Source organism: Vidua macroura, chromosome Z (assembly GCF_024509145.1).
Source record: "Vidua macroura isolate BioBank_ID:100142 chromosome Z, ASM2450914v1, whole genome shotgun sequence".
Lineage (NCBI taxonomy): Eukaryota > Metazoa > Chordata > Aves > Passeriformes > Viduidae > Vidua > Vidua macroura.
The window spans coordinates 74,285,872-74,299,400 of NC_071611.1; the positions used below are offsets into that span (position 1 = coordinate 74,285,872).

At 49.1% G+C, this 13,529-nt stretch overlaps 2 protein-coding genes across 2 annotated transcripts; both read left to right on the plus strand.

Moving 5' to 3' along the window:
- Window positions 1–4,390: 4,390 nt before the first annotated feature.
- On the plus strand, window positions 4,391–7,033 carry LOC128821830 (serine/threonine-protein kinase PAK 3-like). The gene is made up of 5 exons (XM_054003165.1): window positions 4,391–4,501; window positions 4,875–5,040; window positions 5,347–5,410; window positions 6,118–6,166; window positions 6,917–7,033. Exons 1-5 carry the CDS (start codon window positions 4,433–4,435, stop codon window positions 7,031–7,033), a joined length of 465 nt encoding a protein of 154 aa, XP_053859140.1. The 5' UTR covers window positions 4,391–4,432.
- A 147-nt stretch (window positions 7,034–7,180) lies between these two features.
- On the plus strand, window positions 7,181–12,922 carry LOC128822357 (serine/threonine-protein kinase PAK 3-like). Its single transcript, XM_054004053.1, has 6 exons — window positions 7,181–7,194; window positions 7,658–7,775; window positions 8,621–8,720; window positions 9,162–9,358; window positions 11,016–11,153; window positions 12,527–12,922. The coding sequence occupies exons 1-6, from the start codon at window positions 7,181–7,183 to the stop codon at window positions 12,617–12,619; spliced, it is 660 nt and encodes a 219-aa protein (XP_053860028.1). The 3' UTR covers window positions 12,620–12,922.
- The last annotated feature ends 607 nt before the right edge of the window (window positions 12,923–13,529 follow it).

The following is a 13,529-nucleotide window of genomic DNA, read 5'->3' on the forward strand; positions in this document are numbered from 1 at the left end:
CGGGGAGTGTGTTAACCTTTGACGGGCAGCTTCAACTGGGGAGGGGAGCAACAGGCGACTGACAATTTCTCTATACCGAGGCCGCCTCCCAAGGGAGAGCGGGGACCCCTCCCACAAAGCCCTGCTCATTTTCTCTCTTCCCAGCAAGCAAAGATGCTTCTGCACAAGCTTTCCTGCCCTTTTCCTGCACCGAATGGGATTCTGATCCACTTTTACTTTTCCATGTCTGCCGCAGCACTAGCAAAGGCCTTGCTGGCTATTTCCTACTTTTCCATTTCACAGCTTTCAAGAGCTAAAAGCTCCCTTGTGCAGAGGCACTGTGCCTTGCAGATAGCAGCCAGGGAGGACTATCAAATTCCTAGGCAAACAGAGTTCTCTTGAATTAGCCCATTTTAATCTGGTCGGAGTGACTTAGAATGCCATTGCTAAGAATGCTGATGATTTCTCCTTCGAGGAGGTGGTTGTAGATGCGAGGAGAAAGGAGGTTCTAAACCATAGGTAACGGCCTGTCCCTCATGTTTCTCTCTTGCCACAGATGACAGAAGCAGCAGCTGTCTCCGCCCCGGCTCCCTCTGCTCCTGAGGAAGAAGCCAAAGAGGAGCAAAAGGAGCAAGACGACCACGAGCCTGCAGCTGTGGTCACAGCAGAGCCTGATGCTTCCAAGGGAGTAAGTGCCAGTTGTGGGTGGTGCTGTCTTTAGTGCAAGGCAGAGCTGCAAGTTTCTGAGAAGCCAGCATTTGCTGTTGCTGGCTGAGGATGCTGAGTGCTGGAATCCCGCAGGACGCGGCCATTTCCTGCAGGCAGGGACAGCTAGAAATTGGCCCTTGGCCTGTCACCTTGAGGCACCCAAGAGCTGGGGGCTGCGGCTCAGCTTCTGCCTGCTTGGCTCAGTGAAGCTCTGTCTCTGGGCTTCTGCAGGGCCGTGGCCAAGGGCACAGGTGCTAGTGCTGGAGGTCACAGGGCTTTCTTTAGTTGTTTTCCCTTTGTGCAAAGGTGTGTTTGGCTTGTGGAAGTGTTCTGCAGTTTTCTGCAGCAGTCCTTCACTTGTACAGTCTCTTTTGGCTTTTGATAAGCTGCAAGGAGATGATTGCATTGTCCATGAAGCTGAGGCAGGCCATTCTTGTGGGGTGAGGCCAAAGGAAGCAAGTGCCTTGTAGGGAAGGCTTCTTGTCAGGCAAAAAGCAGAAGGGGCGAGTTTCTGTGGTTGCGTTTTGGATGAAGCCTGCAGCTTTGGAAATGGCATTAGTGCCTCGGGTGGGGGTGAAGCTGCAAGTCCTTGACTGCTGTCTTGTGTTGCTGAGAAGAGGAAGGACATCTTGGAATTGTGGCTGCTGTATTTGACGTCAAAGGGGCAAGTTTGTGGTGGGGGAGCTGCGTGGGCCCAAAGGACCCAGGGGTGCCGGTCAAGAGCAGCTGAAGTTGGGCCAGCGCGTGGCCAGGGAGCCAAGAAGGCCAAGGGCGTCCTGGCCTGTGTCAGCAAGAGTGGGGCAGCAGGAGCAGGGCAGTGAGCGTCCCCCTGGGCTGGGCAGCGCTGCGGCCACAGCTGGGAGTGCTGTGCCCAGTTGTGGGCCCCTGTGAAGCAGAAAGTCCTTGAGGGGCTGGAGCGTGTGCAGAGGAGGACACGGGAGCTGGGGAAGGCTGTGGAGCGCAAGGCCAAAGAGGAGGTGCTGAGGGAGCTTTAGCCTGGACAACGGGAGGCTCGTCAGGGCCCTTCAGGCACACTTCCATAGATCCATAGAGGACAGTGCTCACCACAAATGCTATTTCTTCTGCAAATATCCTCTCACAGCATCCAAGTGCTTTTGACACTTTATTTGTTGACTCTTTCATCTTGTGGTTTCTTCCTTTGTTAGGAGGAGATTTCCTGTTCAGTTTCTCACTTTTCAGCAGGGCAAGGCTATTTTCCTCCATCTTTTCTGCCCTTTTCCATCCCTTGTCAAGATTCTGCTAGGTTTTTCTTATGTAAGGTGACATTTCTGGAGGATGCAGTATTTTTGCATGAGAACACATTGTTTGGGGCAGTGAGCTTGGTGCAGAAGGAGCTGTTCTGCTGCCAGGCCAGTCATAGGGCCTTGCACTTTGCGTTCATATTGACAGTACCTCTGCTTTTTTGCAGCCCAGGGAATCAGTAAATGTGGTGTTTTGGAATTGAGCAGGAAATCAATGCTCTTGCATTCCAGCTGGTCCTCAGAGATCAGAGGAGCTGGAAGGGGCTGGGCTTTATTTCTGATTACAGCCCCTTTAGCACTCTCGGTGTCATCAAGTCCAAGAGAAGCACTTGGCTGAGCACAGATGCTGCAAGAGTGCCATTCCCAGTGCAATGCTCTGGATCTGATTGCATTCCATAAGGACCTAAATGCTCCAGATTCCCCGGGAGTGTGGTTTATTGAAGCAACAGGAGAGCAATCTCAGGATTGCTGCTGATCAGGGCAATGGCTACCAAGTGTGTGTAGCAACAGAAATGATAGGAAAGAGAGATTATAAGAGTGAGTTCTATCTTTCTCTCTATCTGTATCTATCTATCTATCTATCTATCTATCTATCTATCTGTCATTTGCATAATTGTATCTTCTTGGCTCTGGTCCAAAGCAGTTGGAGGTGCAAAGTTCACCTAAAGCATCCCTTTCAGGAGAGGATTAGAGACACGTTCTGTTGACCGATTCTGAGCAGGCAGAGCTGTTTCCCCCACCAGATATGGTGGTTTTTTTCCCCTCAGAGCTGTTTTCCTCCTCTAGCCTCTTCTTCCTGAAGCCCCCAGTTAATTCTTTAATTTTCTGCCTGTCCCAGAGAGGTGGAAGAATTCCATGTTTTAGGTGGTGAAGAGAACATGAACTCCAGAAGTGTCTCTCATAAAGGGTGAGCTCACCCAGGAAGCCACCTGCAGAGGCAGGATGGAGCTGTGGGACTGGGCTGGGTGTCAGTCACTACTGAAAGACAAACAGGACATGGCAGGAGCAGAGGGAGGCCCTCACCAGACCCCTGAGAAATGCCACACCTTCCCTGTCAGCTGCCTGAGAGGCTGTTGGAGCTTCAGCCCCAGATGGCCCCTGATTGTAGTGCCAGGGTCACTTTGGAATCTGTGCCTCCCCACGGGCAGAGAATGACCCAGGAGAGCAGCAGCACAGTGCTCGGGGAACGTGTGAGCCCATCAGTCCTTGAGTCTTAGCCCACAAATGTCCTATGGAAAGTTGAAACCCATCTTCTCTTGCTTTCTGTGCAGATCCTTCCAGAGAAAGAGCAGGAGCAGATTGCCTTATCAGAGATGCCATGCCAGGCTCAGGGAGAGCTGAGAGCCCGAGAGCAGGAAGAGCAGCTCAGGCAGCAGGTGGAAGAGCCACAGGAGAATGGCCAGGTAAGCCTGACTCGCCAGGTGTCAGAGGGAAAGGGCAGGAAGAGGGGCATAAAACAGAGCTCTTGGGACTGAGGAGGCCAGGAGTCCCAGAGGCACTGAAAGCACAGAGCCTTGGAATCTGCAGGGATCAGCACTGGGACAAGAGGGTTCCATTGGAAGCAGGTGTGGGTAGGGAAGCAGAAAGAAGTGGCTGAATAAATGTGATTTTGAGGCTGCAAGAGGAAAAAGCTGAGCCTTATGGCAGCTCCCAGTCACTTGCTCTGCATTTGTGTGTACAGAATATCAAGGCAGAGCCACAAGCAGAGCTGCCCGAAGCTCAGAGTGCCATCAGAGAAGTGAAGAAGAGGAACCAGGAAGACACGAGAAGAATTCAAGAGGAGATGAATCTCCATCAGCAGAGGGGCGATCAACAAAACCAGGTGAGTGAAAGAGTGGCAGCCACTCCACTCATGAAAGATCCTCTCTCTTGTATTTTAGAGAAATTGAAGGAACAGCTGGACACAGACTTTCAGAAAGCTCACGCTAAGATCAAGGCAAGGGAGAAGAGGCAGGAGGAAGAAATGAAAATCATCAGAGAAAAACTTAATCCCCTCCCTCAGGCTCTACAAAAGCAAGTGAGTGAAAGAGGGATAGCCACGGCAGTCACCAAACTGGTGGTTTCTGCCCTTCTGGCCTTCCCAGTGCAGAGCAGCAGGGAGCGGGGTGATGCCTCTGAGTGCCATCCTGCTCTAGTGTGTATCACAGTCACTCAGAAGGACATTTCCTGGTGTGCTGAATCTCAGCTGCTGCCCTGGACAGTGGGACTTGTCCTTTGGCCTTTTGGCCAGCAGTCATCCAAATTGATTCCTGCTGGCCTGTTCCTGCTCTCCTTGTTTCTTGAGGTGTTTTTACAGGGGAATATGGTGACCCAGATGGAGGATTGAAACAAGCTGTCTGTCTCCCTTGTAAATCTGTTCTTTCCTCACAGTCAGTGACTCTTGACTGACAGGGACAAGCTGTAGTCTCTGACTGCTTTGTTCTGTTTGACTCGAGGTGCAAGTGTTGACGTCTCACCGGGCAGCCGGCAAAGACTTCCGGCAAATGAGTGGCACTGAAGAGCCCCGAGGCTGGCGTGAGGCACAGGAACTGTCCCCACCAAAGGTGCTACAGGTTGGGCATGACCTGAAGATGGTGCAGGAAAAGAAGACACAGTGGGGGGAGGCCGAACACTTGAACAAGGAGCTGCAAGTGTGTCTGAAGCCCTTGGAGGGGGAAAAGAATCCTTGAGAGGAAGTAGAATGGTCATTGTGGCAGTGATCCTTCAGAAAATCCATGAAAATGGACCATGAATCTGGCCATCCACTCGAGTAGAACTAGCCTTTGGTTTTGACCCATCCAGTCTGAGAAGTGGACATCAGAAAAAACCCACTTAAGAGCCCTGCATGTTGCTGACAGCACCTTCCTAAGGGCTTGCATTTGAAATGGAATCTCAGGCTAATCTCTGCCAGCCACCTTTCTGACATAAACTCATTTCTTGTCCCAGATCTACAAGGGCTTTGTCACCAAACCTGCTGCAGCAGCAGCATGGTCTAAAGGAGCCTTTGCTCCCCAACCTGAGAAGTGGAGCCGGGGCGGTTTGTTCATCTCCAGTGCTGACCCAGCTGCTGCTCAGCAACAGGAGATCAAGGATGACTCCCTGGAGCTACGGAGTACGTCTGCTGTATTTCTTGTCTGAGGGACAGTCTATTGTGTGCAGGTGTCAGCATAGCTGTACCAAATGCTTTTCCTGAGTTTGGTGTCCCAGGGACATTTAGAGACATTTCCCCACAGGAACTGCTGTAGAAAAGCAGTCTCTGTGCTGGCCACCTGTGCTGCAGAGCTGTCTGCCTGGTTGTTGTTGTTACCCAGCCGAACACAAAGGGTTCAAAGCTCCAGGCTCTGGGTCTGCCTTTTGAATCTCCTGGAAGCTGGGATCTCTGCTTTAAAGTGAGCATCTTGCATTTTGTTTCCCTCAGGGAAAATAGTGAACATGGAAAATCCTGTGATGAAATACACGGAACTGGAATATATTGGCAGAGGGTGAGTCCAACCACAGTCACTTCTACATAACCATGGGCCAGGCGTTTTTCTGGTGGAATATCTATGCAGTGTGAAGTCAGAACAGCTGCAAACAGACATCTATCCCCATGTTCAGACACTGGGGATAGATTGTCCCATCTCTCAGTGCTGCTCCGAATTTGTGAGTGTGCCCAGAAGGCATTGGCAGAGACACCTCCATGCTGCCAAGTTCCTGCCTGCAGCAAGGAACAGGACCTGGAAGATCTCCTTGTCTCTCAAGTGTGGGACAGTTCTGTGTTAATTTCCTGAGCATTTTTGTATATCTCCAAATCATACAGCCACACTAATAAAAGGGGAAGAAACGTGCTTGCCTGAAAGAGACACCTACTCCCTGATAGCTGTCAGATAACAGTTCTCAGGAACATTTCTTTCCAAAAGATTGCTGAAGGAAATACTCCATGGTCAGGATAAAAACTGCACAGTTTAGAACCTGAAACCCAAGGTGAAAGAAGGAGATCTCCTTAGGAGCTGAGGCAGTAAACGGCAACACTTCAGGGACAGGCCCAGTGCCCATGCACTTCAGAGGAAAATGCATCATCTGCCTTTGGGCAGAGCCCGCCTGCATCCGGCAGGTTTTAGGCATTTGCAGCAGAGATCTCCTCTGTGGACTGGCTTTCACTGCAAGATCTAAATGTCTTCTCCTTTCTTTGCTGCTTTTTTGTTTCTAGGACTTTTGGAGATGTTTGCAGAGCACTTGACAATGCCACAGGAGAACAGGTAAATGTCAACATCTCCCGCAGGTCCTCTGGTGTGAGCAGCTGTGGCTGGAGCTTTGAGTAGAGCTGTGCTGAAAAGGCACAAGAAGCACAGACTGCTACCAGCCTGCAAAATACATTTGGGACAGTCTTTGTCCTTCTCAGCTGCCAGAAGGAAGGCAAGGAGGGCAGCAGTTCCTTTCAGAGAAGGATGTGCTCATTCGCTCTCCATTGCTAAAACAAAGGTGGTGCCTTTGAGCATCTCACTGCTCTTTGGGGCTACGGCTTCAGAGTCCTGAATTCTCACTTCTGCTTGCCAGCAAATGCATCTGAAAGTTACTGGTAGTTCCTTAGCCACCTGCAGTGCTGCACTGGAGAACTGCACGTAGGGAGAGATCTGCACGGCGTCCCTAAAAGCCCTAAGTCCTGCCCATAGCCCAAGATGTATCCACAGAGTATTAGGGCATGGATTACTTCTTCTGAATCCCAGACAAAGCAGCAGGGAGTGTGCTCAGAGCTTTGTGGGTGATAGCTGAGACACCACAGTTACCAAGTGGACAAGGCAAAACCTCAGTGGCCACGTGTCCTGTAAGTGGCCTCCAAGGGAGCAGAGAAATGGGCTGTTGCAATGTCAGTTCCTAATTACTGCAATGCCCAATCACAAGGCAGTTTGGCACAGCTTGGCTGTGGCGTTGCAAAATCACTCGCTCCATGTGCCTTGTGGTCTTGTGCCACCAACTTCTCAAGTTACTCATTTTCAATGTCATTTTAGGTGGCCATAAAGAAAATAAATCTCCAAGAACTGAGGAAGAAGGAACTAAAAGTCAATGAACTCATGCTCATGAAGCCAAATAAGAATCCCAACCTGGTCAACTATTTAGACAGGTGAGTTGTTGTGAATGTTTGTTTACATATTGCAAACATGCAAGGTAAAATTCCACTTTGTTCACTGGCAGAAAATAGAGCTGTAATTATTGGTTAAATATTACTGCTCTGCTCATCTCCAGTGGATGGGAAGAGAGTGCATCTTGTCTGCATGAGTCTTCCCTGGTACACAGAGTTTGAAAATGATTCAAAAACCTGCATCTGTCATATCTTACTAAATCAATAGCCTGTAAGTTCACAGCCACCACATTGTTTTGGGGCTTGATTTTTTTCAAGAGTCCTCTTACGTCCAGATAAACTAACATGGATTTCCCTTGGATTGTGTCCCCTCTTTTCCATTACTTTGCATGCCAGGAAGACTAGGTGCTTATTTCCAGAAACATGCAGTTTGACAGGTTTTTGATCTGTTCCTAACCTGCAGTTTTTACTTGCTGGCAATTGAAGACATCTCCTTTTTTCACAGCTGTGCCTTTCTTCTTGAGACAGATTGCAAACAATGCACAGCCTAGAGGGAATGTCTATTCCTTTCATTCTGTCCTAGTCACAAAGGGACTTGGAAACAAGAATCAATCAAGAAAACAACCTAGCCATGCATGTCTATCTCCATGCTCTTGTTTCCTTCTTTCAGCTACCGTGTGGATGGGCAGCGCTGGCTGGTCATGGAGTACATGGACGGAGGCACTCTGAGCGATGTCATCAGCGAGACCTACCTGTCTGAAGACGAGATGGCAGCCATCAGTCGGGAGGTCAGCAATCCCACCTGTGCTGCCCAGGGCTTGGGCAGGATTGTCTGGGAAACAGGGCTCCGACCTGGAGTGATTTCATGTGCCAAGCTTTGTTTCTGTGTTGCTGGTATGCTATGGGCAAGTAAAAGCCTCTCAAGTGAAATGCCTGCCAGTGCCCCTGCACTCACAGTACTCAGTTCTTGTACTCATATCTCCTGCTGTTGTATTCTCGCTCTGTCTCTTGTATTTGTATTTGCTATTCTCCACCTTGCCTCCCTAAACTTTTATCTCCAGCCTGTCTGCACTGCATTCCTTGCCTGTAAAAGCAATGGTGCTGGTGGCAGCATTTGAAATGATCAGCAAAGAAAAAAGACTCATTTCTCTCAGTCCTCAACTGAAAAGGACACTAGTGCAGCCAAAATGCTCTTTGCTTCAGGAAGGTGACTGTTGTGATACTTCCAAGTCTGTGCTGAGGCCAGCAACAAAACCTTTGTCATGCAGCCTCCCACCCCAAAGTGATCCACTTCACACCAAAGGGAGGGACTTTCTCTTCCTTGGCAAAACCCCTCACTTGTCCTCTGCATGGAGAAAGCACATCCACAGCAGCAGCAGCCATGCTGGCTGGTTTGCAGGGGACAGTCTACAACAACAGCAGCTGCTGTTGCTCTTTCAAAAGCTGACATGCCTTTCCTTAGAAAGGTCCTGCTCTGCAAGTGGTGGAGCAGCAAGCTCTTCCTCACAATCTCACTCTGTTCTGCCATTACTTGCCATTCCCCTGCAGAGGCAATCTGTAGAGCTGTTTCCTTTCTTGTGTAATGAAATCACATCGCTAATTTTTGCCTTCCTGTTTCTGTTTTCTCTCTCAGTGCCTGCAAGGCCTGGATTTTCTTCACTCGAACCATGTGATCCACCGAGATGTGAAGAGCAGCAACATCCTTCTCAGAACCGACGGCTCTGTCAAGCTGGGTCAGTGTATTCTTGGTCAGGTGCAGCATTCCAGGGACGTGGGCTGTGGGGCTGCTTTGAGTGACTGCCAGCTCCCCAAAAATGGTGCTGGTGGCAGTGCAGGGAACCCTGCCACAAACTGTGGGCACAGTTGCAACATGCACAGAAGTATGACAAGGAACAAGGACTCAAGAGTGGCGTTGCTCTGTGTGTGTCCCTTCCAGAGGGAGGGAGCTACAATGTAAAGCTTCAGAAAAATAAAAGGCTGGAGGTAGTCTAAAAAATGAGGCTTTTTTTTTGAAGTGGCCAATTCCATATTTCCTTGTCTAAAGCCCTGAGGAAACAGAGCGTGGACAGTTCTCCAAGAGACTCAACAGCACATTCTTAGACTGAGAGTGGGGAATTCTTTTGCTTGATTTCCTAACTTGAGCTGGCTTTCATGGTTTGTTGTTTTCTCCACAGCTGACTCTGGCCTCTTTGTTCAGCTCACCCCTGAGCAGAGTCGACGGAGCTCAGTGGCCAGCATTTCTGGGTGGATGGCGCCTGAAGTGGTGACAGGTCAACCATGTGGCCCCAAAGTGGACATATGGTCTCTTGGAATCGTGGGCATCGAAATGGCAGAAGGAGAAGTTCCTTACTGGAATGAAACTCCTGTTTCGGTAAGGTGCAAATACTCACTGATCCTGCTTGTCTTTCTCACCTGTCCCATGGTCAGTGTGCCATTGGACAAAATCCCATTGCCATCTGCTGGCACCACTTCCACCAAGGTCCCCTTCTGAAAATGTCCCTGCAGCACATCAGCATCTGCTGTCGATTTGGTTGCATCAGAAGGGAAGAGGAAGGTAACCAGTTCAGAAACCTAACCAGTTCAGAAACCTGCCATTTTGGCCTCCAGCCATGCCTGACATTTTTCACTTGCTTTTTGAACAATGTTGGAGCTCTGTCTCTGAAGAAAAGGCATTTTTCAGTGGAATGGTTGGATGTGTGATAAATATCCTTCAAAATGGAGATTGAATCTTCCTAGTTTCAATTTTAGAGAAAAAGAAAAAAGAGAAAAAGTAAATGGAAAAGGAAGAGGAAGAGAAAAGGGAAAAGAAAAAAAGAAAAAGTAAGAGAAAAATGGAAAGGAAGAGGAAAAGGAAGAGAAAATAAAAAGAAAAAAAGGAAAAGGAAAAGGGAAAAAAGACAGAAAAAAAAGGAAAAGAAAAAGAAAAAAGAATAAAAAGAAAAAGGAGAAAAAACCACCAAAGCAATGCCCAAGCAAGTTCTGCTTGCTTTTCCTTTCATTTACCACAGCACATCAATTTTCTTCCAAACTGTAGCATCTTTTCCCAATCCTGTGGGTCTTCAAAACTTTCAGGCTTTCAAATCATCTGTACATTGTTCAGTCTTGCGTGTGGGTGGCCTGGATAAGTTTAGGATGTGTTTTTCTCCGACTGCAGTTAGAATTGTACACTAAACTCTTGGCTGTTTCTGGGTACTTTAACAAGTTGATGAGCTTGCAGCCAGGTGCCCGGGGCTGGGATCCAATGTGGGCGGTTGACGCCGGTGCTGTGTTCCTTTACCACAGGAGCAGGGCCACCCCTGGCTTGCACAATTCTAAGGACAGTGAGGACTCCAGCTCCCCACCATGTCCAGTGGCTGAGCTCAGCTGCAGAGAGACAGGATAAAACCCTCTTTGTGACCTCTGGGGGTGTGGGAAAAGTAAAGGAAATTTTCCTCTGGGATGAAGAAGAAAGTAACAAAGTCTCTTTGGTCACCATCTATTTCAGTGCCACCAGCACAGAGCTGTGACTATTGTGGTGGGCATTTTCATGGAGACTCCCAGGCCTCCTTCCATTGTTATTTCAGTCTATTTTAGATGGATTCTGCATCTGCATTTTTTTCAAGAGGAGAAAAAAAAAAAAAAACAACTCGATGATTTTTGTTTCATGGAAGCTGTGCTAAAGGAACCAACAAGCACTGCAAAGATTCCTTTCATGTAATAATCCTTGGAAATAGTATGGATAGAACAAACTCCCCCTTCCAAATAGCCTGTCAGCCTGGTGTGAATTCTCAGAGAAGCAAAACGTGCTTTTGCTGATGTAGTTCCCACTAACTAGGTCAGTCAATGAAATCAGCTGCCAAGGCAAGATCTGCTGAATGCTGGAAAAGCTGTGTCTGCATCGGGGTTTGGGTTTTTGGTTGGTAAAGGAAAGTCATCTCTGGGTCTCTCCAGGGCAGTTTCTGCAGAGTGGAGCTTAAACAATGGGATCTGAGAGAGCACTTACAGATGGGAAAGAAGCAGCTGGAGCCTTATGTTTCCTTTTTCCCCAGCCTCAACTCCTGATAGCCATACGAGGGACACCAAAGCTGCGGCAGCCCAACCGGTTCTCGTCTTCCCTGCGTAACTTCCTGAGGCACTGCCTGCGGACAGACGCGGCACGGCGCTGGTCTGCCAAGGAGCTCCTGCAGGTAAAATGCAAAGGGGCTGCAGGTGAAAGAGTGTCTGAGGGATGGGCTCCTGCTCCACTGAAGTGCAAGGCATCAGATGAGCCTCCTTCCTCCCAACCTCCACTCCTGATGTTGTTCAAATGAAAACAGTGAGGAATTCTAGTCTGGGCTAGGCTGGGCTGGCAGGGCCCTGTGAAGGTCATCTGGTCCAAGTGTCCTGCAAAGAGCAGGGAGAGATCAGGTTGTTCAGAGCCCCTTCCCACTTGACCTGGACTGTTTGCCCTATCCCTACCCAGGATGGGGCACCTACCAGCTCTAAGGACAACCTGTGCCAGTGTGGCACCATGCTCCAAGTAAACAAGTTCTTCCTTAGATCTAATCTGACTCAATTCCCATTTTATATTATAAATATTATCCCATGTCCTATTGCAACGGAGCCTGTTAAAAAAGGTATTTCCTACTTCCTGAGAATCCCCTTTGAAGTACTGGAAGTCAGCAATGAAGTCTCCGTGGGGCCAGTTCTCCTCCAGGCTGAATAGCTCCAGGTCTCTCAGCCTGTCCTCAGAGGAGAGGTGCTCTGTCCTCTGTTTCTGTCACCCTGTTTTGTAATTTGGTGGGGTGCTCCTTTTTATCTAATGGCAAAAGAACTGAAGTAGAGCAATGCAGGGTACACAGTCATGAAATGGTGGTGGAGGAACCCAAGGAAGCCAGTCCTGGCAGAGCAGTCTGGAGAGATTTGGCTGTGGGCAGGAGAGGCTGTGTGGGGGCTCACTGTGAGCCTCTGAGGGGCCCTGGTTTGTGCCCCCCACCCCACCCTTAGAGGTTTCTGGCACGCAGACAGGGGCAGCTGAGAGGGACTTGTCCCAGCCCCATCTGCTGCCTGGCACGCTCAGGCAGAGGGGAACTGGCCCAGGCTTACTGCCAGGCTGTGTGGCAGAGAGGGAACTGCAGCAGCCAGCGCCACTCGGCTGGCCCTGCTGGGAAGGAAGGTGCCATCCAGCACAGGAGGGGCAGGGCATGGAAAGGTAGACACTGCTCTGTCTCCCTGTGGAAATTAGCACGGTGCCTGTCTCTCAAAGACAGGGACCTATGTGGGTCATTGGAGTTTCCTGAAAGGAAGAAACCCCAGGGACAGAAAGCACCATTTCTAGAGCACGGGCAGGGCAAAAATCCCAGCTAGATGGAGAAACCAGAATAAAGGGATAAGTGGGATTCTGGGCCAGGTTTGCCTGTGATGGCAAGGTTCTGCACAGGATGACAGGGGAGCAGATGTCCCCGTCACTCCTCTTTCTGGGTCTTTCTAAGTACCAGAGGAATCCTGATTGAGTCTGTGAAGCACTGAGCTTGGAAAGTCATGGTTCACTGTTCTTTTTTTTTTTTTTTCCTGTGGACAGCATCCATTTGTAACATCAGCCAAGCCAGCGTCCACCCTGGTACCACTCATCAACTCAGTGAAGAAGGAGAAGAAGAAGAAGACAAGAATCTAACAGTCAAGATATTTTTGCCATAACCAAGTTAGAGTAGGATTGTAGAGTAGGACTCTAAAGTAGGATTATTGAGTTGTTTTGTAGTATAGGTTTATAGAGTAGGATTGGAATTAAATAAAGTTTCTGAAGCATCAACTCATTTGGAAGATTCCCCTCCTTCTGACCCCTTCAGAAAACTCAACATTTCCTTCTGAATTGCCAGGTGTTTTTTATTGGTGCTAAGACACGCTTATGGCTTCTTTGGTATGGTTTGTAAGTGGAGAAGGCTCTTCTTCATTCATCCTCTCCAGACCACACTGCCTTTGGAATACGGCCCACTGGTCCCTTTTGGCACATCTGGGGCACTTCTAGTTGAGGCAGAAACGGCAATGGCATCTGCAGGAAAAACCAAAGGGGGAGTGGGGAAGCCAAACCATCCTGTGCTGATGCAGGCCTTCAGCTGTGACTCGAGAACATTTGGGCGCTTGCCACTTGGATTTGTATCCCTAAGTGCAATGTCTTTGGCTGGAGGAGAGCCTTGCTCAGCTGAGAAAGCAGCAAGATCAGAGGGGGTGCTAGATGAAGACAACACAATAAAGAGATGAATGGGATTCTGGGCCAGGTTTGCCTGTGATGGCAAGGTCCTGCACATAAAACATAGAGGTGCAGATGGTCCCATTGGTCCTCTTTCTGCATCTTTCTAGGAGCCAGAGGAATCCTCTGAAATACTGAGCTTGGAAAGTCACGGTTCATTGGTTTTTGTTGTTTTTTTTTCTTTGGGCAGCATCCATTTGTAACACTTGCTGAGCCTGCGTCCTGCCTGGTGCCACTGATTGTTTCAGTGAAGATGAGGAAGGAGACAAGAATGTGATAATCACATCAGGACCATTACCATTGACTTAGAGTAGGATTGTGGGTTAGGGTTAGGGTT

Bases quoted from the DNA above. Each gene is read 5' to 3' on its own strand.
- LOC128821830 (XM_054003165.1), top strand. From the start codon at position 4,433: ATGAGTGGCACTGAAGAGCCCCGAGGCTGGCGTGAGGCACAGGAACTG. The intron at 5,041-5,346 runs GTACGTCTGCTG...TGTTTCCCTCAG, and splicing joins TGACTCCCTGGAGCTACGGA to GGAAAATAGTGAACATGGAA. The intron at 5,411-6,117 runs GTGAGTCCAACC...TTTTGTTTCTAG, and splicing joins CTGGAATATATTGGCAGAGG to GACTTTTGGAGATGTTTGCA.
- LOC128822357 (XM_054004053.1), top strand. The intron at 7,776-8,620 runs GTCAGCAATCCC...TTTCTCTCTCAG, and splicing joins TGGCAGCCATCAGTCGGGAG to TGCCTGCAAGGCCTGGATTT. The intron at 8,721-9,161 runs GTCAGTGTATTC...TTTTCTCCACAG, and splicing joins CGACGGCTCTGTCAAGCTGG to CTGACTCTGGCCTCTTTGTT.